Genomic DNA, 23,661 nt, shown 5'->3' with positions numbered 1-23,661 from the left:
TGAATAATCAAAAACATTATAGTCTAAAATCTAAAGTCTCTTAAATGATAATTTCCTTCTTTTAATTAAAAAAAAGTTGAATACAGACAGGAAGGCTTTTGTTCACAACCCAAAAAAGTACTTCCGATGTTTTTAAATACACAATGTCTAACCATTTTAAGGTGTAGGATCCTATAAACAGCTGATTAGTAGATTCATGATAACCAGCTTTATGTATTACTCTAAGAACTCTTTCCTGAAGTTTAATTACAGGGTCTATATTTGTTTTATATGTTTCCCAAATTTTAGCACAGTAGGACATACAAGGCATTACATGTGAACAGTACAATATATATACAAACATTTCTTATTTAACAACTCCCTTGTCTTATAAAGAACAGCAATAGATTTAGATAATTTGCCTTCAATATGTTCTGTGTACAGCTTCCGACATAGTTTATGATCTATAATGGCGCCCAAAAATTTTGTTTCATATACTCTATCAATCCTGTTTTATTTCACAATTAGCCCCTATGCCACTTACCACCTTAAATTTTGTTTTATTTTAATTTAGTAATAACTTTTTAACAGCAAACCATTTTTTTCAACATGATCAGTTCCCTTTCAACTCTTTCATGTCATCACCTGAACAAAATAAATGTGTATCATCCGCAAATGTTACAAATTTCAACATGTTAGATACCATACAAATATCATTTAAATAAAACCATGCTAAGTGATAATTGATTTGCCAGGTGGAAACAAAAGTCTCTGAGCCCTATCTTTCACCCAGCACAACGTGGTGCACAGCACAGTGCAACTGTCATTGCTGTCATTGTTACTGTTGTCAGTTTTACGTTCAGTGCCCACATTGTAAGTAGAAAATGTTTGTGCCAATCTGTGCACCAAGGTGTGGTCAGGCACATTGCTAATGTATTGCCATTTTGAGGCAGTAGAAAGCGATTGCATCGTAGACCAACAAAAACCTGGACTAAAGTCAGAACGGTGCAGTATTTTCCTGCTGTTTAAAGGGCTCCTACACAGGTGGGTTCACAACATGCTTACTCTCTGCTTGTTGCACACACAGGGACACGCTGATGGGTTGCAAGTGGATGAAATAACACATCATTAATGAGGAAAATATCAATGCAATTTTGTAAAATGTGAACGTAGCAGAGAGCAGAGCAGAGCTGCTGTAAGAATCTCCATTAGGAGAGACCCTGTACGCATTTACACACCAGGAGCAGCGTAACTTCACTGATAATTTTAGAAGCTAAGTTTAAGTCTGTTTCCTCTGTCAAGTTTCTAACTGCAGGTTTTAGTTTTGCTGCTTAAATGTCCAACAATATTTGCTGCAGTGACATCAGCTCTTACTGCACTGCTCTCAGCACAGAACTGCTTGCTTCTTCATGTAAATTGCAGCGTGGCGGATGCAGGCACACCTGGGTTTTAAAGGGAATGGTAGATCACACTCTGACTGGTTGCATTCATGTTAAGCCCAAAACACATCTATGACTAATTAAGGGACTAAATAGAACCCCTTTGCCCCTTGCACCAGATTATGCACCACTTAAAGGCACTGTATGTAAGAATGTGGCCAAAACGGTTACTGCACTCAAATTCAAAATACTGCCGCGAGTCGTGTCCGCCCCCCCCTCCCCTATAGATTCGAGGTTGCTGGACAGTGGCACGCTGGAGACTGATTAGTTTGCCCACGGGCAGCTGCTGTGGCAGGGCTGTGTCGCCGCATCCGTGATCTTCGGTTTTCCAGCGGACCATTCGAGGAAGTCCGGCTTCTCTGCTGCTAACGCTGCTGCTGGGATACAGCTGAGGAGCCGGCTGCTAATGTTATGTACCGGGACACTGCTAATGCTATGTATTGGGACACTGCTATTGCTGCTTGCCGTGCTGCTGTAGCTCAGTCGTAACTGTAACTGATGCTGAGACTCTACTGACTGTGTGACTGGTAGACGGCGGTGGGTGGCGCAACAGGCCAAAACACAAATTCAAAACATAAACATGATTTGCGGACCGTAAATTTTTTTTTAAATGCGAATATTCTGGCTGTGCTATTGTTGTCGGTGAGATCAGTATGTTATATAAACATTATTCCTTAGTCTCTGTGACATATCAGGAGGATTTTATGACTATTTGCTTTAGATTTCTTACATATAGCTCCTTTAACCAGCAAAGTGGAGCAGGACACACCGTTAATAATTATAAGCACTCTGTGAGTACCTGGGCAGCTCCTCTGAGTTCTCTGTGTCTGTTGTGCCTCCCTGGTCCTTAGGTTGAGACAGGGGTAGTGTGCGTCCAGCCCCAGCTGGCCTCTCTCTTCTCCCTGATCTCGTCCCCATCGGCACTAGGTCAAAAGGAAATGCATACACAATTTCACAATTCACATATTTGTAATCATCTGTCATTTGATACGTCCAGCGAAGCCACATTTTAAATTTGAGCAAATTGTTTTTGTTGTGTCCCAAACATAGAGTATATAAAAGAAGTGGATGTCGCCACCCTGACCCTGACAAGCGTCAAGTCTGGTATTTCGGCAGCCGCTGTCTTGGTTTTTTGGAGCCCAGAATGACCATATTTATATGAGATTGTGGAGCTGTGGAGCAGGCCCATTGCTGTGCCTCTGTCCTGATTCATACCCAGCTTTATTGTCAATTTTACTCGAATAGTCGCCCCCTGCTGGCCATTAGAAAGAATGCAGGTTTAAGGCACTTCATCACTGGCTTCACTTTTCAGACCAGGAGACGAGATCCACTTCTTTTACACAGTCTATAGTCTCAAACATATGACCTGTACCTGCTCTGCATTCACTGAGGCTAAATATCTGGGCATGCAATCAACACTGTTGATGCAAAAAAGGTCATTTCTACAGCAACCCTCCATTTTTTTTTGGAACACGTCCACCTAAATTAGAGGGTTAAGAGAATCACAGACACTCACAGGTAGCGAAGGCTAAGTGTTGAGGTATGCTGTGGATCTGTTCCTGCCCCGTGCTTTTCACGGATGTGAGAGCCACGTAGTAGTGCTGTCCTGGCGTCAGTTCTCGCAGGGTGTATGATCCTAGCTTCCCATTGGGCAGGAAGCGACTCCTGGTATTCAACCCTCGGGTCACGTTGACCACAAAGCCATCTGGGACGTTTCTCGGGTGGCGGCTCCAGGTGATCTGTGCTGAGTTAGTGGTCACGTGTGACAGGGAGAGGTTCTGAGGGGGCAGAGGCCCTGAGGGAGGAAACACATGGAGATGGTCAGATTCTTTTTGCTCAGTGTGGTGGTGACTGAGGTAATTATTTTTTAACTCTTATCTTTTATTCTGCTGTGTTATGCTTTAAAATACTAACAGCATTTCAAAAATGAATGAAATTCAAAAACAAATCTGTAGTGATATGTTGAGATGTGCACTGTAATGTTTAAATGAGAAATAATCCTGGCACACTAGCACCTCATCAGACGACCAGCAGTTGTGTTATCACCATTCTAATGACTTCTGTGTGACGAGAGGTAACCTACTTGTCCAGAAAGTCAGGGGTCCAGCTGAGTGGCTGGTGGAGGGAAACTCATCTGGTCTGATTCCACTTTGAGTCAGCACGTCCACTGTGTACATCTGACCAGGGAGTAATGAGCTGGGAAACAGAAAGAGGAACACAAAAATGGGACTACAGCAAACAAAGCACAATAACGTTGGAATATATATTTACAAATATTTAATAAACTCAGGAGTGGATCAGAAATTATCAAAGTTGTGAAAGAAAAACAAGAAGTTGTTCAGCATCTGTGTCAGCGATGTGAAGTCTTCCATCGCTGACACAAGGGAGAAATGTCCATTTCATGTAGCCTGTACGGGGTGTAATATGTTCTGTGAAATATATTACATTGGATTTGTTTTATTTCCATTTCCTATGTGGTTATCTCACAGATTTACACCAAAGCAACAGCACAAGAACTAGCTAGCTGTTTTTTTCTTTTTTAAAATAAATTTATCAGACCATAAATGAGACTAGAATTAGCTCGCTGAAATAAAGAAATGTGGAATTATGAAATAAAAGTCCACTAAAATGAATAAAAGCAGTCCTTTGAAAAACTTATTTAATTATTCTTAGAACTATACTGACTCATTTACATGTTAATATTTCCATTCTTTTATATTTAGTTATTCATATATTTATTGCCACATTTATTATTTTTGGATTTATTATTTCATATTGCTTTAAGGTGAGACACCCAAGGTGAACTGATAGACATAACCATGAAACTTCCCCAGCTGATAACTAACATTAAGGCAATTATTTTTCATATTACAAGACAGACAGACAGACAGACAGATAGATAGATAGATATCCTATGAATAATACACACAGCGGTGAAATGACAGTCTAGTCCGAGGACTACTACAGAGAGCTGTAACTACAGTAGATATGCTTACGATGGTGGTGCAAATTTGTGGTTGACAGTGCAGGTACAGTTTTTTTTGTTTTTTTTTTGTTTTTTTTTTTAGAAGGGGCTTAAAAGTAAAAAGTAAAGACTGTCTTAAATAAGGAATGCTGGAAAGTATAAAAACATATACAGCACAGAAGGTGAAATATACATGTGTGCAGAGGGTGAATATCTAAATAAATTCAAATGCAAATAGGGTGTAAATACCTAAAGAAAATGTAAATGCAAATTGTGCCAGGTTAATACAACCAGTAACTCAGTGACAATCCAAGGGAGTCCATGAGGCATAAGTTTATTAAATATGCACTGGTTTGCAAACATTTCCAGAACAAAAATGACCACTGAATAAAACCAGATTCAAAATTCTTATTTCATTTTACTGACATATTAGAGTCAAAGGTGTTTCAATGGGAATTTTGGATGTCTGTTGTTGTTGTTTTTTATCATGTAAAAACAAGTAAAGTCCGCAAACCAAAATAGCTCCAGTCGAGTGCAATTTATTTAAAGCATGACGTTTTGAGCCATGTCGGCTCTTCCTCAGATGCTTATAAGCATCTGAGGAAGAGCCGACATGGCTTGAAACTGCTCTGCACACAGATATACACATATAAACTTTACTTGTTTTTACATGTGAAATTTTTTTGGTCCAGCACCCACCCCTAAACTGGGTAAGATGTGCGTGTTGTTTTTCCACCTTTTTTTTTTTTTTTTTTTAAATCATTCCACAAATCAGCAAAATACCGTCAAAAGCCAAATAAATCGCAATGTTTTCTAGAATAAAACATTACATAAATCAGGCTATGAATAAAATATGAACACACCCCTCTTAAAAAACCTTCAGAATATAGAAAGGAATGAAACTAGAAAGTCTGGTGAATGTAAGGGCTACTGAAGTGGTGATTTTTGGCACAGAGTATGAGGAAAAAACTGTTAGATAACACCATGAAACTTCTTTAGTCGATTTCTTACATAACTTTTCTAAAATTCTATGTTTAAATATGCAAATGAGGCATTATCTAATTACATGTGCACTTTATGCTGACATTTCCAGAGCTGAAATCTGAACTAAGATAAAAAAAAAAAAAACTACATGTGAAAGTTTTCTTTCTCTTGTCTGTACAAAATACAATTTTAATAACTAAAAAAGTTAATTAAAAAACTATGTTTTCAGCTGGGGGGGTCTCTCGTTAAACAACATTTCATAATACCTGACTTCGTCATCCTCATAATACTGTGAAGGGCCTCTAAACAGTGGTGAAATAGTGCCCTCTAGTGGTGAAAAGGTATATTGCTCAAAACCATTCAAAGTGCAACACCTACAGCACCATGTAGTGGACACACAGGACACTGCCGGTCTGCACATTCATTTGAAATTCTGGGTTATGAGTGTTGTTCTGAAGCAAGGTGCAGAGCCTGACCTGAAGGTGTACTCAGTGGTGCTCGTGTTGAGCACAGCAGTGCGTGTCTCGCCGCCATCTGAAGGCAACAGAGACACGTGCACCCTGCTGACTGCAGCATGATGAGCCGCCTGAACCAGCCAGCTCAGCCACACCTGCGAGGAGGAAACGTTCTCCACCTGCAGCTGCTCCACTGGCTGAGGTCCTGGCACAGAAACACACACATGAAAAGTCTTGCACACGTGGGATCAAACTGATGTGAACACAGAGAGAGACTCTTAGAGACCATACTCACTGGTGCGTATCAGTGCGGTGGCGGGCTGGCTGTTGTCGTTGTTGTTGGTGTTACGTTTGATGGAGAAGGTGGAGATGTTGTACAGCAGGCCGGGCACCAGGCCGCGCATTACGTGGGAGGATTGCTGCCTATCCAGCATGTCTGTTTGGTGATCGCTCGCGCCGAGGGGACCATAAGTGACGAGGAACCCGCTGACCAGGCTGTGTGACGGCTCTGGCTCGTCCCAGCGCAGCTCCACCTCGTTTTCCTCCACACGCAGGACATGGAGACCAGAGGGAGGCAACAGGTCTGGGAACAGTGGCAACCTTACATGTCAAATCCATACATTAAATAATTACAGAGTTGTCTTTGCATACAGAGGATGAGCTGATTGAGCTGATGTACTTCGGTGTGACTCTCACTGACCTTTCTCACAGTCTTTGCCCGTGTGTCCGATTTTGCAAACGCAGTTGTAGTTGCCTCTCTTGTCACTCCTGCAGAGCCCACGGTTTCCACAAGGCTGCAGTACACATGGGTTCTCCACTTGGGGGTGACAAAGACAAGCAGTTAAAACAACGGCTGACTTGCGTGAATCAGCTTTTAACATCAACTGTGCAAAGCCACTTACACATCTGACACTGGTCCCCAAAGAAACCGTCTTTACACACGCACAAATAATTCCGTCTGTAACCCCGACACACACCACCATTTAGACAGGGGTTGGAGTCACACACGTCCTGCTCTGCACACAGATATACACAATAGAATTGTGATTGCTATCTGAGATAATCTAAGAGGTATAAGATTTAAATGTAATGCAAGAGGTTGAATGAACACTTTACCTATTTCACAGTCCTGGCCTTTGAAGCCTTGAGTACAGTGACACAAGTAGGAGCCAGGCCGGTCCTCACACGTACCCCCGTGCTTGCAGGGATCCGACAGGCATTCATTTATGTCTTCAGGGGGATGAAACAGACACATGAGCTACATGTGTGCAGATGCACTAAATGTCAGCATTTAAAGGGCGGGTCCATCTGTGTACTATTTTGTCTTTGTCACTCCCAGTTTGGAGAAGCAGGCAGGAGCACGGAAGCCAAGCAATGTACTGCAGTGGATGCCATGTTAGTTTGAATCCAAAAGTCAGACAATACCACAAACAAACCAACCAGTCAGCGGCAGCTGTTGACCAATAACAACCCGTGTTCTGTCTGGTGGCAGTAGACGAGGGCAGAAGCAAAACGTAGTTTAACCTGCTAAATAAGGGACCACCTTCAACAATCAATACAAGTTTGAGTGTTCGCTATATTAAGATTATTTTCACCACTTTACCTTGCCATTAGACAGGCAGTTTCCACAGGGAACTCAAGCCGTTACAAGATCCTTTTCACAGTCACCAGACTCCATTAACAGAAACACTAATTTTACCTCACAGCACACGGGAGTTGCTGGTCTACCTGAGGCATCATGTAGTTTGTGTTATTGCGTGACTTTCAGAACCAAACTAATGTGGCGTCCACAGCAGCACATGGGTTTATGAATAGCAACGACATCATGACCTCTGTCAGGTCATGTGTGAAAAACATTTTAGAAATACACAAAACCGGTAACAAAGACTGACTGGTGTCGCCTCACATCGCCTGTGTCTCAGCCAGAAAGTCTCAAAGTAACTCTCCATACCAGCGGATGGACAAGTCTGTATCTGTCCGCTGGGTCTGATGCCAATTCAACATGCTAAATTGGTTGGAAAAACAGCTGACAAAGGCTGATAGTGCCAGTGGTGCAGGACACACCGCTGACACTTTCGGTTACAAATGTAACCCCGGTTCTCTGATAACATGAGTGAATGTTTGAAAGAGACAGTCTGACACTGATTGACAGCTGATTGTCAGCTTTGTGTTTTAAGGCCCTCAGTCCAAAATTAGAATTACTAGATTTCAATACACAGGGAGCTGAATAAGCTACGGAATGATATAACAACCCCAAAGTAAGGTAAAATAGAATAATGGAGCTGCCTTTTAATTTTTAGAGGACTCTGATCAGGCTTTACCTGTCTGACAGCGGTGTCCACTGAAGCCAACGTCACACTCACACTGGTAGGATCCGACCTGGTTCCGACATGTACCACCATTGAGACAGGGCTGTGACAGGCATTCGTTGATCTCTGTAATGACAGGAGATGAAGAAATGAGTATAAAGATTATTAACTCCTTTGATAACTGGAATCTTATTCATGAGGACTTGTCAGAGCTCATTCAAAGTTTTTGTTTAGAGTGTGTGTCCATGTTTTGGTGTGTGTTACAGACCCTCACAAATGGGTGGCTGGCTCCAGTCTCCCTGGATGCCACAGATGCTCTGAGTGGCTCTGGGCACAGACGTGAAGCCTGAGTGGCATATATAAACTGCCATGGAGCCCGGTGTTGTTGAGGAGAACTGGACCTCGGCGTGCTTCACTTGTGGGGGCAGGCCACAGCCCAGCTCTGAAATGAACACAAACACGTTGATAATGTCAGCGCGGATGCACCGTAACACGAGCTCACAAACACCGGGGCTTAAAGGAGCTCACACAGAACAGACTAACAGCAACAGAGGTGTTTTCCATCCTCTGTTTTTGTCTGCCTAAAATTATCTTCAGCATGCTGTTAGAGTGCGTAGACATGAATCATCAGGTCGTACTTTATATAGATTAAGCAGCCGTTCTATATTTGTGAATGTGAAGCCTCCAGTGCAGCAACACTGCTAAAATTATCTTCAGATGGAGAGACAGTATCTCTATACCTAACAGCTCAGGATATCCCCTGCCTGCGCCAATCTACTGAAGTAAGTGTTGTACAAACTTCAGCATAGCAGTGAGAGTTCGGACATTACTGTGTGGTGACACATTGTCTGCTTACCTGCGTTGGTTTGTACTAAGCTCCTGCTTGTTTCGCAGTGCCTGCCGCTGAAAGCCTCAGTGCATTCACATTTGTACTTTCCTATGTAGTGGAAACATGTCCCCCCATTCAGACAGGGGCTGGAGGCACAGGGATCTGGCTTCCCTGCAAGGAAACATACACAGCGAATTAGTTTTCATTCATTATCCGTAACTACTTATCCTGGTACAGGGTCAAGGGAGGGGCTGGAGTCTATCTCTATCTATGGACAGGTCACCAGACTATCACAGGGCTGACACATAGGGACCAACCATTCATGCTCACATTTACCTGACCTGCATCTCTTTGGTCTCTGGGAGGAAGCCAGAGCACCTAAAAAAAACACACTCTGACACAGGGTGCTGTGAAGTGACAGTGCTAACCATTGTCCCACTGTGCCACCCAGAATTAGTAGTTTATTAGTTTATTTGTATATCATCTTTAATGCAAAGATGCAGCCCAATATGCTTCACAGGATGTGATTAAAAACAATAATAGGGCAAAAATTATTGCTCTCTTTAAACTCAGACTCCATTGACAAAAACAGTAATTTTACCCTGCTGAACACGGAAGCTGCTGGTCTACCACTGCCTCAATCCGCTAGTTTGTTTGTGTTATTGTGTGACTTTGGTGAATCCAAACTAACCCTTTAAAACACCAAAGTCACACAATAACACAAATAAACTAACGGCTCGAGGCAGCAGTAGACCAGCAGCTCCTGTGTTCAGTGAGGTAAAATTACTGTTTTTGTCAATGGAGTCTGGCTTTAAAGAGAGCATAGATAGGTTTCACTTTTAGTTCAGTTCCCTGTCGGAAGTACTGAGCATACGACTGGATAAATGAGACTTGGATTATCCTGCACAAGTTGTCAGAGTTTGTAAACAGACGTTTTGATACAGTTTTGCTGTTGTTAAACGTGGTCCCCTAGGACTTCTATTCATCAAGAATTTTCTCCTTTTTTTGTGTTCTTCGTTCACCATGGAGGAATGTGAGAAAAACAAAGTTGTCTTCATTAATTCAGCGTTACACTGGGTGAGTAACTGATACACAATTGCAGGGTGAAGTATTCCTTTAATAGGGGCTAAAGAACTGGGGTTGTCCAATGCTTTCACAAAAACTTGCAAGAAAAATGTTTGTGCTTCGAGTGAATAAGTGAATATGACTTGAGGGTGGCACTCACCCACTTCACAGTGTTTTCCAGTGAATCTGTAAGGACACACACATTTGTAGCTCCCCGCCTCTTCCTTACAGGAGCCTCCGTTGCGGCAGGGCCCAGAAGCACAGGTATTGAGTCTAACTGGAAAGAGACAGGAAGGAGGGAACCGTAGCTTTTAATCGCACAAAATAAATCTGTTCCACTACATTGCAATTCAAGCCATAATTCAGGAAAGTAGCTCGTAACTCAGTCATAAGTACAAATTATCATAAGCCTTTCGGCGTTGTAATATTTCAAGCAGCATTACGAGTAATGGCACGTTTCCTGCTGCATTAAAGCTGGGTTTGAGTCTGAGTTATGAGTCTGAGGGATGTTTTGATAAAGGCATTTCATCAGTTCACGTATTCTCAAAGTGTTTTTTATCAATCATGCTACCTTTTTCACAGTGCTTCCCCCAGTATCCATATTTGCATTCGCAGGTGTAGCCTCCATCCCGCTCGTAGCAGTAGCCGCCATTCAGACACGGAGAGGAGTCGCAGACCGATCGGGGCTGTACTGAAAAACACACACCGAGACTTGACTGTGTTCCATTGCGCTGGGAAAGCTCTTTAATTCTACTCAAACATGTTGGCTTAGTTGGAAAAATAACACAGATTATTTGTCATGTAATGATTGGATCGAATACAAGATCTCCTCAGAGCACTCAACTACAAATCATTTTAAAATTTCTGCCCACATCATAAATGTAAACTGCAAATGTGACCGGTCCTTCTGAAATAGAAAGTGACACTTGTCAAGACCAGTGTGTTCTAAAATGTGTTTGTTGCTATAGAAACCAGCTGCTCATGCAATGACACATTGCTGCAAAGTGCCATGTTGTTAGGTTGGTGCCTGAGGCTCTTACCATAGGGGTAGAAGTCCTTGTGATCCAGCTCTGCTCCACTCGTCTGACATGTACACAGGTACGCTCCTCCGTACTCCAAACAAGGACTGCCGTCAGGACACGGTCTGCTGTTACTGCATGGCGTCTGGGTTACTTCTGAGAGGAAGGCATCGTGAACGACACGCTCGCAATTTCTGGTTTGAGGCTTTATGATACAGTGACTCACTTTTTTCCCACACATTCATTCGAGGTTGTCACTTTGTGTTGAAAAGTGGTGGGGACATGAGGGCTTGAATAAAAAAACATTTTTAAATGGTCCTCAACGTGCAAATTTAGGCATTTTGGGTTCATATCACTTAAAGCAAATTAGATTTTCTGAGATACTTAGAAATACGCTGAACCTCATGTGCATTGCCTTGTACCGGTTTTTAGCTATGCTTTGAAGTCTTGGTTATATAGCCAATTTATATTGAATCTGCACTTCCCCATGTCATTCAGGGTGCAGTGATAGCTAGCTAGAAGACGGTGGATCCTCAGCTCTGAGTGTCAAACATTTCATTTCCTGCATTATGATGAATTTTTCTGCAGCAATTTATGGTGGAAATCATGTAAGGGAACACACAGAATTCAGGTGGCAGATGATAGCTCAAAATATATTCTCTCCTCTTTTGTGTCTTTTGTCTGGGGAGGTGACCTCTTTAAATGTGCATGTGACGCCTATTCATGACAATGATTCATAATCCCCTGGACTTTAATAGTTTATATGTGTCATGTTCACAGAGAGTACGGAGGCCAAGAGCAGCCATGCTTCCAATGTTTTTTGTTTTTTAATGCTGTTGTCTTGAGATCACAAGTTGATTATTTTGTTAATTTGAGAAACTGAGCTTTGCTTCCTCGTGATTACGAGATTATCAACCCGTTATCACAAGAAAACAACATGTAAGAGTTGTCAAAATTAATCGTAAATTAATTCTATCTTTAAAATTCCATTATTTTTCATTTCACAACAGCTTTGAAGTCCATATAAACAATGTAAAGAAATTCTTATCACAGTGTCTTGATTCAAATGGAATCAAATGGATGCAAAGAAATTTACTTTATGATCTTGACTTTTAGATTTCTTTCTTTCAAATCAGTGCTGCACTGCTACAACAGTGTGGTCTTGAAAACATGACAACATGCCAACCTGAGGACGTCCCTCAGACCTGAGTCTCCCACGATGTCGACTGGTCTGCAGTCAATTGCCACTAATTTAGCAAACAGTGTTGTTAACTACTTTGATTTAGTTTCATCCACTGTGGCAATTCACTTTGCCTGTGTCCGGCATTGGCGACGCAGTTGCCTGTTGACAGCATGATTAGCAGCACCTGTGTGCTCAGCTCATAGGTGGCAGCTCAAACTCTAAATACTTTGGTATTATTTTACTTCTGTTTGACACAAGGTGCACATTACTTTTGACTTGTCAGTTGAGCCAGCTAGGAGTTTTTTTTAAAGTGAAATGATCCATTCAAAAGTGCAGTGGTGTTATTTTCCATCACTGTGGCAGCAGGAAGCAGGAAGTCACTGGGGCGGCTTGACAAGGGTGCATCGAAGGGATGAAACAGCAGCACATGATTAACGCGATTAAAGAAAAATGATGTTTGGATGTGTTTGGATCTTAAAAGCATCGTGATTAACGCATCAACTTTGACAGCCCTAGTTATTTTATTTTGTTACACCATTACACTTCAATTAATAGACTGGGCTAATATCTGCATAAATCACTGAAATCAACAGGCCTTTAATTCTTTTCACACAAAACTGTTGCTCAGTCAAGATGGAAAATACAATCAAATTGTTTATTTAAACCTGAATGAATATTACTTGTATATACTTGTAAAGGCTTCAGATAATATATTAATTGTGAATCATTCATCTGATCTAGCTCCATCAGACAATGCATCAGAGAGAGAAAGTTACGGCACTCGAAGATTACAGCATCCGTCATTCCGACACAGCACCAGTTTATCCTGTTAAAACAATCCTCACAACTTGGATCAATTTTTTATAAAAACTCTTTTGATCCTTTTGATCTGAAGACTTTTATGGATAAAAGGAATATGAATAACTTTTAGGATAAAAAAGGAATGGACACATAATTTGACGTACATCCAAAGAACTTCTATTAGAAAATGAGCTGCTTGGCAACCAGACCAGGCCTCTAATTGAGACAGGCCTTTATTTGTCTAAATGTGTAGCCACACTGGGCTAGTTAAAGAGACTGGGCTTTTAACTGAAGTTTTACCGGAATTACAAAAAGGCTGTTTCCTCTTATTAGGATACTTAAAATGCTTATCAGAGATCAGGAGTGCCATGCCACCATACATAGATGGCGTCTTGACAACTACAACGCCCTGCCAAGAGTGTTGGATGCTTGCCAAACACACTTTTGGTAATGTCATGACCAGGCTTCTATGATGCACCGGAAGCGTACGTGGGCATGAGTTGGTATCAGATAAAAGATTTTTAGGTGGATTCATCTAGGACCTTTTGGTAATGGTCTTGTGATCTCAAAATAACAAGGCTCGTTTTCTCGAGATAACGAAATAAGCAATTTGTGATTGACATAACACCATTATAAAAATAGTTTGAAGCACGGTCGTTCTCGACTTTCGTACAAAGAGAGAATAGAAAACTTGGACAAGGAGGAACTGTGTCAACAATTTGTTGGAGTTACTGATTGGCATATATGATTACAGGTCATTTTAGAATCAGTTGGCTGAGGGGGATTTTATTTTAAGCTCACGTTAGTTATTTTGGACAATGCACATTTGTTTCTTGTATATTGACACTGCATTGTTGAATGAATCAATGAATGAACTTTATGTAGGAAGAAGTGCACACTTGCATAATCCTACCCCCTTCTCACTATTCATGTCTTATTTAAATTGTCAACAACAATCCAAAACTAATTTACAACCATTAATATAGATAAAAAATATGCATACCTCCTAAGTATACTGTATCTGTACATCTTTTAAAGCAATGAATTGTTTCTTTTCTTCAAGCGTATTACATTACATTTTTAACAAATTATGCTTTTGAAAAGTGATGGGGAAAAAACGGAAATTTCAAAAAGTGGTGGGGACCTGTTCCCAGCGTCCCCACTGTAAATGACACCTTATATTCATCAAAGCTCTTGTGAGACACCTGATAGGATTATCATACTCACCAAACTGACAGTAGAGTCCTGTGTAGCCTGAAGGGCATTCACAGGTCCCATTGATGTCCACACAGACACCCCCATTCTGGCAAAGACATTCCTCTGCAGACACAGGAAGAGAGAAAGTGTGTGTGTGAGAGAGAGAGAGAGAGAGAGAGAGAGAGAGAGGGAGGGAGGCTCGAAGCTGGAAAGTTTGCTCGAGCTACTTGAAAGCAAGTACTTAAATTATGTTACGTTTTTCAGTATTGGCCTAAGTGTAAACACAGGCAGAAGGTATAAAGTTCAACATGCGTACCACATGTTGAACGTCTTTCATCTGCTATACTGTAAACTGTGTATTGATTTGCTGTCATTCCTCTCTCCCTAATCTTTTCCAACAAAGTTCACAGGACCAGAAGGTTACCAGTCAGCGTGCTGCACACCCGCTCCGTACAAATTGTAAGAATGTTTTTATTTTCCTCTCCTTCCTAATTGCAGCAGTGGATCAAAGGACGTGGCCGTATCGCAGCTAAATGGCTCCCCTTTGAAGTCCTGGGGAGCTCGGTGGAGGGTATTATTTTTCTGATGATATGGAGCATATTTTGTGACCTAAACGTATGGCCCCGAGGGCAATTAATGGATTGTTAATTCTGAAAGAGCCACTTTCATTGGCCACCTGTGCGGGCCGGGCCCCTTTGATCTGAGAGCCTGATTAGGCACTTCTGAGTCCCACTACTTTCTCTTCCTTGGAGGATCATGCTCCTTTTTCCACTGTGCCTTCCAAGTGAGCCAGGCAGGAAAGTATTTGGGAGATTTAAGAGAGCCTATATAAGCACTGATAGTTATTTCAGCTCAAGGGTGAGAAGTAGCATGCATTTGCAATAGCTCAAATACTATTAAAGAGCTTTTGGTGGAGAAAAAAAGAAAAGATCTTGCTATCAGAGGGTGACACTAACCTCTCGTGGGAGCATGAATTAGCTTTAAATGGCTCAGTAGTTATTTCCTAAAACAAATATAATGCGATACAGACATTAAACATAATGTAAAATGACTTAATATGCATTTATGAAAGGAAGGTATGAAGCATTAGCAGAGGATGATGGCGTTTTACATATTTTGTGTTCAAATTGCCCTTTGGTTATGCAAGCAGCAGCTGTGTTTGAAACTACAGTGTGGTGCAATGGCCAACTTCCAGAGAAGCCAGTAGCGGTGTGGAAGCATGCATATTTCAACAGCTCTGTCTGAAGAAATGACCTGAATACCAAAGACCAGCTTTGACTCATAAAAAGGCCTTTTTAAGTCTAGACAAAGCACTTCCTCTTGTTGGTAAACTAATAAAATGTGCTATAAAACAATTATTCACAACATCAAGCGACTGGTTCCCGTAGTAAACTGGGCGAGGCCGTGTCAGTTTTGATAATTACAATAATCCATCATCACAGCAGCCTCTTCCAGGGCAGCGCTCCAAATTCCTGTGGGATAGCACAGCTCCTCTTTAAATACCCCGGTCTGCTCTCTACCTGCCCAGCTGCCTGCAGCGAGCGTCAGCGGCCCAAGTGTACCATACCTTCACACTCGTCACCATAGAAGCCTGGAGCGCAGGTGCAGTTGTGGATTCCCGAGCTGGTGTATTCGCAGGTCTGGTGCTTCTTGCAATCGTCCTCTTCACACAAGGCTGCGCGTGGAGAAACATAACAGGCAGCAGTGTAAGGATCAAACTGTATGTGGAAAAAACTGGCTGAGTTTAAGATGTAGCTGTACATGATTTTACCTGTTTGGTTTTCTGCCTCAGTTACATTGACCTGAAGCTCCACCAGCTCTGAGAGAGGAAGATAAGAACATGCTTTAAAGGTTGTGTTCCAGAGGTGTAGATATCAGGGAGGACACAGGGGACACAACCCGCTTACTGTATAGAATATGTGCATCTGTCCCTCCTGGTAAAAACAGTAAAGCAGCAGAGGACTTTTATTTGGACTAGACAAACGTGACTTGTTGGTCTAGTGGTATTATTCTAGCTTGGTTCAATTCCCAGACAAGCCCTTGACAAGCTGTCTCGGGTCTCAGTCCACAGGGACCACAGACTCTCCATTTAATGCATGTATAGGTCCTGCACGTGCATGTGTGTGTGTATTTCGGTCCTGTGTGTATAGCAGAGTGAAAATGGTGAATTTTCCCTCTGGGATTAATAAAGTATATGTTCTTCTTCTAAGTTGATGGAGAAAAGGCACAAATTGGCAAATAAAAATTCACCAGGATGCAGGAAATTACGTGCCTGATGCTAAAAATGTCCTAACAGAGGATATCTAACCAAGAATCTAACCTAGAAACAAAACCTATGCTCTTGGTTAGTTCATCCAAATAGTGACAAAACAGATTTCTGCATTTACCTCAGGATGTATTTGGTGATTGTTTTTTGGTAACTTGTCTCTAGGGGTGGGGGAAAAAAATGATTCAGCACAGTATCGCGATATTTTTGTGTGGCAATATCGTATCATCACACAGTACTAAGTATCAATTTTCAGAAATATTAAAAAATACAAATTAAACTTTAGATGGCCTACTAGAATAATATAATCAATTGAAACAGATATAGAAAAAGTTTTCCTTTGGGGACATAATTTACAGTTGAAAAAAGGTAATCGCAACATATTTAAAATTGCTATCGTATTGTGTATTGTGACTTAAGTATTGTGGATCCTCTGGTGATTCCCACCCCTACTTGTCTCTGAGATATATATGCTGCCACCCATTTTTTTGGAGGTTTTATTTTTATTTATTTACCCCAAAATAAATAAACGGGGGAAAAAATTATTTCATTTTGCGCTGTGCAGTATCAATGTTAAGCCTGCACATTATTTGACAACAACTCACTGAAAGTTAACAAATAATATAACATCTTAAAAAAGATAAATTGCTGCTGAATTCATTTTCTAGATCAAAGTGCTGCCAAACCGCGCTGGTTTTGTGAGAGGACATCTCTACAATTTCCCACCATGCTGTTTTGAAACTTCAGTCTACTCGAGCATTACAGCAGGGAGGGGGACTGCTGTCTGACGGCTATGTAGCACCCGCTAGTGGCCGGCGGCTGCATGACAGTTAAGCCGCCTTGTACATGAATAAAACACTAATTGGTTAAACCGACTAATATTTCTGGTGCGGACTAGCGAGGGGGCAGGTGTTAAATTGTTTAGATGTCTAATCGTGTGCATTCCTAGTGGTAAAACAATGTTCTTTTTTGTCTAATGCTGCCACTGCGCAGCATGCGTTTGTATCATGTTTTCTAATCTGGTCCTTACATCTTTTGGATGCTAAATTTTTGTATCTTGGTTGGTAATGAGCAAGTTGCCAATGTAGATGGTTGCATGTTTAATCTTTTGGGTCGTTGGAAAGTGCATATTTCATTTCACCAAAAAGATTAAATGTGCAACTTCCAGTTTAAAACAAACTTAAAAAAATTTGGGCTGAGCTTTATTTGCTCATTACCATGGTGTTCATCACCACAGACAGCATATTGTTTCCATAGTCAAGCTGCGCTTCCTCTATTTATTCATACATACAACACCAGTGGTGCAAGGAAGTTACGACGGGCCCTAGTGCACGCCATTGTGCAGGTATTGTCTTGACACAAATAATAATATCTGACAAATCAGACAATTGATCATTTCATTGAATATTTTTTGTAATTTATTAATAGATTTTATAGCTTTGGTAGAAAAAGCATATAATTTACTATTTAAAAAAATAAAAATAAAATGGTAAACCCTGACATATGTGGGTTTGCTTTTTGAGGACATATATAGCATATGGCACTATTTTTAAATTAGGAACTTTTATCATTCCTCTTTTAACACAGGTATATATTCAAGATGGCGATCTGAATCAATCTTTTATACATTTTTTCCTGTTTATTGATACTTGAGTCGTTTCTTGTCTTCCATATCTGATAGGATTCCCTTTGTGTTTGTTGCATTTGGAAAAATGATGTATTACAGGGAGCCGAAGAGAAAGATATCAACATTTCTTAGGAACAATCATTTGTCCAAACATGTTTTTCTGGCAGAATTCAAGTTAAATTCCAATCACCTGTCTCGCAGAGCGCTCCAGTGAAGTTATCGGGACAGACACAGGTGAAGTTGGCCACCTGATCGATGCACTCTCCTCCATTCAGACAGGGCTGCGACTCGCACTCGTTTATGTCTGGAGGACGCACAAAAGGCAGTGAATCAGTTGCGCTGTTGATTTAGTTTCATGTTAACATTTTCACATGGAAAAGCAAGATGTGGTTGTCTAAGACACCGAACTGGATTGAGACCAGTGAGTTTCTTTGACCAGGTGTCTGGTATTAAGAGTAATCCCGTCTCATGTAGCTACAAGGATTCATGAACTGTGCAGGGCCTGATAATTCAATTCCCCATTGGGTTCAAGTTTCATCAACAATCAATGGCAGGAGGAGCCAGATCAGTAAATGTCTTTTTGGAATCCGACCTGACTCCAGTGAACTTTCTCACCGTGGTTCATTGCTACACTTTGTGACTCAAGGAAAAAAACAGAGTTGTTTGCAAATGACTTCAACCGTAACCTCAACTTGGACCCATTTATTGAGGTAGACTGGGGAACTCTTAGGACTTAAACATCTGCCAGAATGACTGAGTTTGATGTACAAAGCAGCAGAAAAGACATGCCTACTTTGACCCTGCTCACCTGTCTCACACAGGACACCAGTGTAACCCGGTTCACACACGCAGGTGAAACTGCCGGCGCCTTGTACACACAACCCGTTGTTGAGGCACGGTCTGTCTCCGCACTCGTCAATGTCTGCAACACACACACAGGGACAGAAAGACACGCTCATGGAATATTTACTCAGCTGATTAATATATCCGCCACACTGCTCCCCTCACTCTGCAAGTATGTGCTGCTGGCTGTGAAAGGTATTAGAAGAGGTTTGATACATCTCCACAGGCTGGACTGTGGGAATAAGCACAGAAGCTCCAGAGAGGCTGGACCCAGATATTCTGAAATACTTTTTTTTGGTGTGGAAACTGCTTAATGAGGCACAAAATACCTTAATTAATCAGAGGTTTTCCAGGTCTTCAGGCTATTTAGTGCATGCAGAGGGTGAGAGAAGAAGTGTGGAATCTTTTAATATACGGTAAAAATGTCAGATTAACTTGTTTTGGGGTAATTCACTATTATGTAAAATGATATATTACTGTATTTCTAGTACATGCTGTTACTTTAAATTTGAACAATTTCCACATTTCCATGTGATTCTACAGAAAGTGTTCTGGAAAGACAAAATAAAAAAGGCAGCTTTAAAGTGGCAATACACCATTTTATTTGCTCCGAATGATCATTATAAAGTAAATGTTGATTGCACAATGTAATGGCTGTAGAATAATGACACGATCAGCATTAAGACTGGTTTCTATAAGCCTTGGTTTTACTTTGCAATGCTGTCTGCCAGTGGGTACGATCTCCCAAGAAAATGAAGGCTTGATTTATGGCACAAAGGCCATGTGTCAACCATTGCGCAACCAAAATTGGAAGAGGATTGCTCTCCTCCGGTAGTGATTGGTAGTGTAGCCAAGGGTTATGAGTCGTGCCTATGCTTATGAAGGTAATAAAATAACAACACCGAGGCTCTGCAGTCTGAACCAAGATGGCAAAAACCCTTTATTGCCTCCCACACGGTCACAATGAAAGCCCTAGCATTACATGTAGTGGAAATGGCGCACGGTGGAACAACCAGAGTAACTGTGGAGGACAAGAAGGTAAAATGGAAGAGTGATAAAAACCAGTTACGGGACTTAAGAAGGTCACAAACCAAGATTCAGTTAGCATTCTTTCTACGAGATCAGCAAGTAATAAAACCTAGCTTCTTACAAACAGAGGTGGGATCAAGTCAGTAACAACTAAGGGTGCATCCACACCAGGATAGTCCGGGGGACTCGGTTCGACTGGGCGAGAAAATTTCACAACTTCATTTGGTTCAGTTCACTTTCACACTGCACTTTTTAAAGTGGACCAAACCGCCTGGACAACGTCACGCAGTTACAACAGCTGCTTGTTTGGGCGCGGTATTGCCTGAAACCACCACTGACTAGGAAGAAAAAAAGCATGAGGAAGAAGAAAACCCGGCTCATCGATTGGCCAGGACCGAAAACGGAAATCCATCCCTTTAAGTCACAGACCTTAATATACTGCTGTTGCAGCTGGTTTTTTTTTTACCTTGATGCAATACTGATCCGTTGACCGATTAAATCCACGTGCCGCCATCCTCTCCCTAAACAATTTAAAAACTGCTTCTCCCGGTTCGCGCTGTTGGCTTGTTTTTTTTCCTACCCAAAATGCACTGCGCTCTACGTCACTTCCTCTCTTGGGTTCACTGGATAGTCCATTTGCATTTCCACTGTAAGCAAACCACACCAGGGTTCACTTGCAATTGAACCGAGACCCCCAGTTTTCAAGCAGACCAGAGTTCACTCGTTTAGTCGGCACCAGAGTTCGAATGAGCGTTCACACCACTCCAAACAAACCAAACTATCCGTGGAAGCGGACCAGGGTGGTTTAAAGCGGACCAAATAGCGCCAGTGTGAATGTGTCCTAAGTCTCAAGTCTTATCAAGTCCCAAGTTCTAAACTTTTTTCGAGTCCTAACCAAGTCAAGTGTACTGCTATTTTAACAAAAGAGTACAAAGATGCTGACTACACAAAAATCCTCAGTGCATTTAAGATTTGTATTTATTAGTTAAAACAAGTTTTTTTTAGAAGTTGTTTTGCATTCATGTGTAATTTTTTGACCTGCATGTTTTGCATACTAGGGGTGGATGATACCACAAAAGTTTCGATCTGATACCAGAATCACAGATACCGATACGATACGATGCGATGTGCTGTGATGCGATATGATACGATGCAATATGATACGATACGATATGATATGGTACAGTTTGATACAAACTTTATAAAATGTACGAGAAAGCAGTGTGTCATGATTTCTGATTTTTTTTTACCATTTACCATTAACTGAATTGACTCAAATATTAATTTCACGAGGCTACCATCTACCTGGATATTTCTTGTCTGAGCCTCTCTGAACAGACAGCGAACGCTGTCTCCGTGTCAAAGATCTGGTTGCTGAGACATAACCCTCCGCCTCTCTTCTTTCAGGTGCAGCTTCAAGTTCTCTTTCTTGTGTTTTTTCCTCTTTAATTAATCCATCACTGCCGTTATGTGTCAGATAAAACTAGTCAGGCTCAGGCGTACTTTCCACATTGAACATGCACGGACAGCTACGGTCACATGGATGCACACGCTGTTCTTTTCACAGTACAATTAAGGCCCCCAGCAGTAAACACTTACTCTTAAAATACAAACAGATACAACGTAGAAGAGAGAAAGAGGAGTTGTTTCCACTTTAGGGCAAAGTGTGTTTTGTACCTGTTTCACACAGAGTCCCGGTGTATCCAGGAGGACACTGACAGACGAAACTATTAATCCGGTCTTCACAAGTTCCTCCGTTCTGGCAAGGATCTGAGGCACACTCATTGACATCTACAGGGACAGGGAGAAATACAAAGGAGGTAGTGTGACTCTTTTAATTAGAAGAAAACATCTGGCCAAGATCAGTTAGTAAGGTTATGTCAGAGGAGAATGCAACGGATTGGCACAAAGCTGATACAGGTATTAAGGAAATATCCGGATGTCCCTTTGGCAAGCCAGGTGAATTCTAGTATTTTCTTTTAATATTATTTTTCCTGGCTGATCTCAGTTAGACAGGTATTCATTCGCAGCGTGTGTCGAGCCCAACAGAGCAGGAAGCAGTGTCAACCATAACTCACCGATCTGGCACCGTCGGCCAGTGAAGCCAGCCAAGCAGGAGCAAGTGAAGGAGGGGTTGCCTGTAATGCAGTCGTCGATGCACTGGCCTCCGTTCAGACACGGTCGCAGGTGTGGACACACTGATGCTGCAGAGAGAGGTCAATGTAACTGGAGTCCTAGAAGCTAACGTATTAACAGCGGCCGGGAGAAGGAGGACTAATCTCTCAGAACCAGGTCTTACCGGAGTTATTGCAGCCGCCCACTTCCACATTTGCATCATCTATACGGAAGACCCATTTGCCCGGGTAGCCCACGTTAGTGGTTTCCTCAACGTTCACCACATCGGCCGTGCGTGAGCTGGGGATGTTGAAATAACGCGTGCCATCGCCAGCATTGAAACCTGCCTGGGAAGAGACAGTAACAAGGAGGAAGACATCACAAAAGATCGCTGAATCAGAGTTTAGACACCTGAAGCAGATCGTACAGAACAATCCAAATTTTGACCATTAAGCAAATAACCATGTGATCTTACCTGCGCTGCGATCCCTCCCAGCCCAGCCAGGTTTCCTCCACTGGTAGCGTGCATGCCTGTGGTCCAAGTGATGTTATTGTACTGGAATATAGTGAAGGAAAGCTCTCCATCTGTAATAAGCACCACTTGGAAAGTATTTACCTGCACAGAGAGGAACGGGTTCGGTTAAAGCGTTTCCTGATTTCCATGAAATTTGTTACTAATGCCTGCATCTGACAGACTCCTTGTATCAATAATGGTACAGATTCCTGAATCTCAGTCAGGCTGGAGACATAATAGACTCATCAGGGTCTGTTGTCGAGGCAGAAAAAAAATCACAATTATCATTAGAATGAAACCCAATAGCTCTGCTCTCTAACCACATATTACATCCCAATTTTGTCTGACAACAATAAGGCTATTTACTGGGACTCTGAGATTATCTAGGCCACTGGTTCCCAGTAGTTCATCCCTATTAGATGAACTCAAACACCCCTTCATCAACACCACCTGTCATGTTCCAAATATGTGAATTTAACTTGAACATTTAAAGTAGATGTTAAGTTACACCACTATTTTTTTTGCATACAAATTTACATTCATACCATGACCACTTGGAGTGGCAGAGGCTGGATCTTATAACCATTCATTCATTACTTTTAACAAACTGATTCAACTTCTCTAGCTCACTAATTTCCAAACACTCAGGTGGATGAGTATGGAGGACGGACACTGTCCAAAAACAAAATAAATAAATGACTCGATAATGAATGAATATGCCATTAAATGTAGCAGATGTGATATTAAAAATAAATACAGTTATGAATTAATTGATAAAGTGTGACATAAATTGATAATTCTGTTTTGATTTACTTCTTTATTTACTTTTTTTTTATTATTTCCACTATTTAATTACTTTCCAATTCACATTTTTCCTTTTATTTATTTGTATTTATTTTTAACTTTTTTAATTTTTGCATTTATTTTTTATTCATTTTAAATTTACCTTAAATGTATTTTTTATATTAATTCTATATATTTATCTTATATGATTTTTATTTATTTATTTATTATTATCTATCTTTGTATTAACTTTTAAATG

The 23,661-nt window shown here is 41.3% G+C and overlaps 1 protein-coding gene across 2 annotated transcripts in view; it reads right to left on the bottom strand.

Annotated features, from left to right (window-relative positions):
• Positions 1-23,661, bottom strand: part of sned1 (sushi, nidogen and EGF-like domains 1) — a 41,378-nt gene that overhangs the window by 7,634 nt on the left and 10,083 nt on the right. Inside the window, exons 3-25 of one of the 2 annotated variants that reach the window (XM_049587009.1) lie at positions 22,581-22,721; positions 22,290-22,452; positions 22,069-22,194; positions 21,668-21,781; positions 18,927-19,040; positions 18,309-18,422; positions 15,997-16,044; positions 15,793-15,900; positions 14,256-14,348; positions 11,066-11,197; positions 10,597-10,716; positions 10,186-10,302; positions 8,988-9,131; positions 8,400-8,573; positions 8,144-8,257; positions 6,939-7,052; positions 6,725-6,838; positions 6,523-6,639; positions 6,118-6,405; positions 5,844-6,027; positions 3,502-3,614; positions 2,935-3,213; positions 2,218-2,341 (exon numbers count right to left, since the gene is read on the bottom strand). In XM_049587009.1, the coding sequence (XP_049442966.1) occupies positions 2,218-2,341; positions 2,935-3,213; positions 3,502-3,614; positions 5,844-6,027; positions 6,118-6,405; positions 6,523-6,639; positions 6,725-6,838; positions 6,939-7,052; positions 8,144-8,257; positions 8,400-8,573; positions 8,988-9,131; positions 10,186-10,302; positions 10,597-10,716; positions 11,066-11,197; positions 14,256-14,348; positions 15,793-15,900; positions 15,997-16,044; positions 18,309-18,422; positions 18,927-19,040; positions 21,668-21,781; positions 22,069-22,194; positions 22,290-22,452; positions 22,581-22,721 (3,155 nt within the window). Of the gene's footprint in view, positions 1-2,217; positions 2,342-2,934; positions 3,214-3,501; positions 3,615-5,843; positions 6,028-6,117; positions 6,406-6,522; positions 6,640-6,724; positions 6,839-6,938; positions 7,053-8,143; positions 8,258-8,399; positions 8,574-8,987; positions 9,132-10,185; positions 10,303-10,596; positions 10,717-11,065; positions 11,201-14,255; positions 14,349-15,792; positions 15,901-15,996; positions 16,045-18,308; positions 18,423-18,926; positions 19,041-21,667; positions 21,782-22,068; positions 22,195-22,289; positions 22,453-22,580; positions 22,722-23,661 lie in introns of both variants that reach the window. The other variant, XM_049587008.1, reaches the window with a different exon arrangement.

The sequence above is a fragment of the Epinephelus fuscoguttatus genome, linkage group LG10 (genome assembly GCF_011397635.1).
Source record: "Epinephelus fuscoguttatus linkage group LG10, E.fuscoguttatus.final_Chr_v1".
In the NCBI taxonomy this organism is placed as follows: Eukaryota; Metazoa; Chordata; class Actinopteri; order Perciformes; family Serranidae; genus Epinephelus; species Epinephelus fuscoguttatus.
The sequence above is the reverse complement of the archived record's forward strand: the minus strand, read 5'-3'. Positions and strand labels throughout refer to the sequence as shown.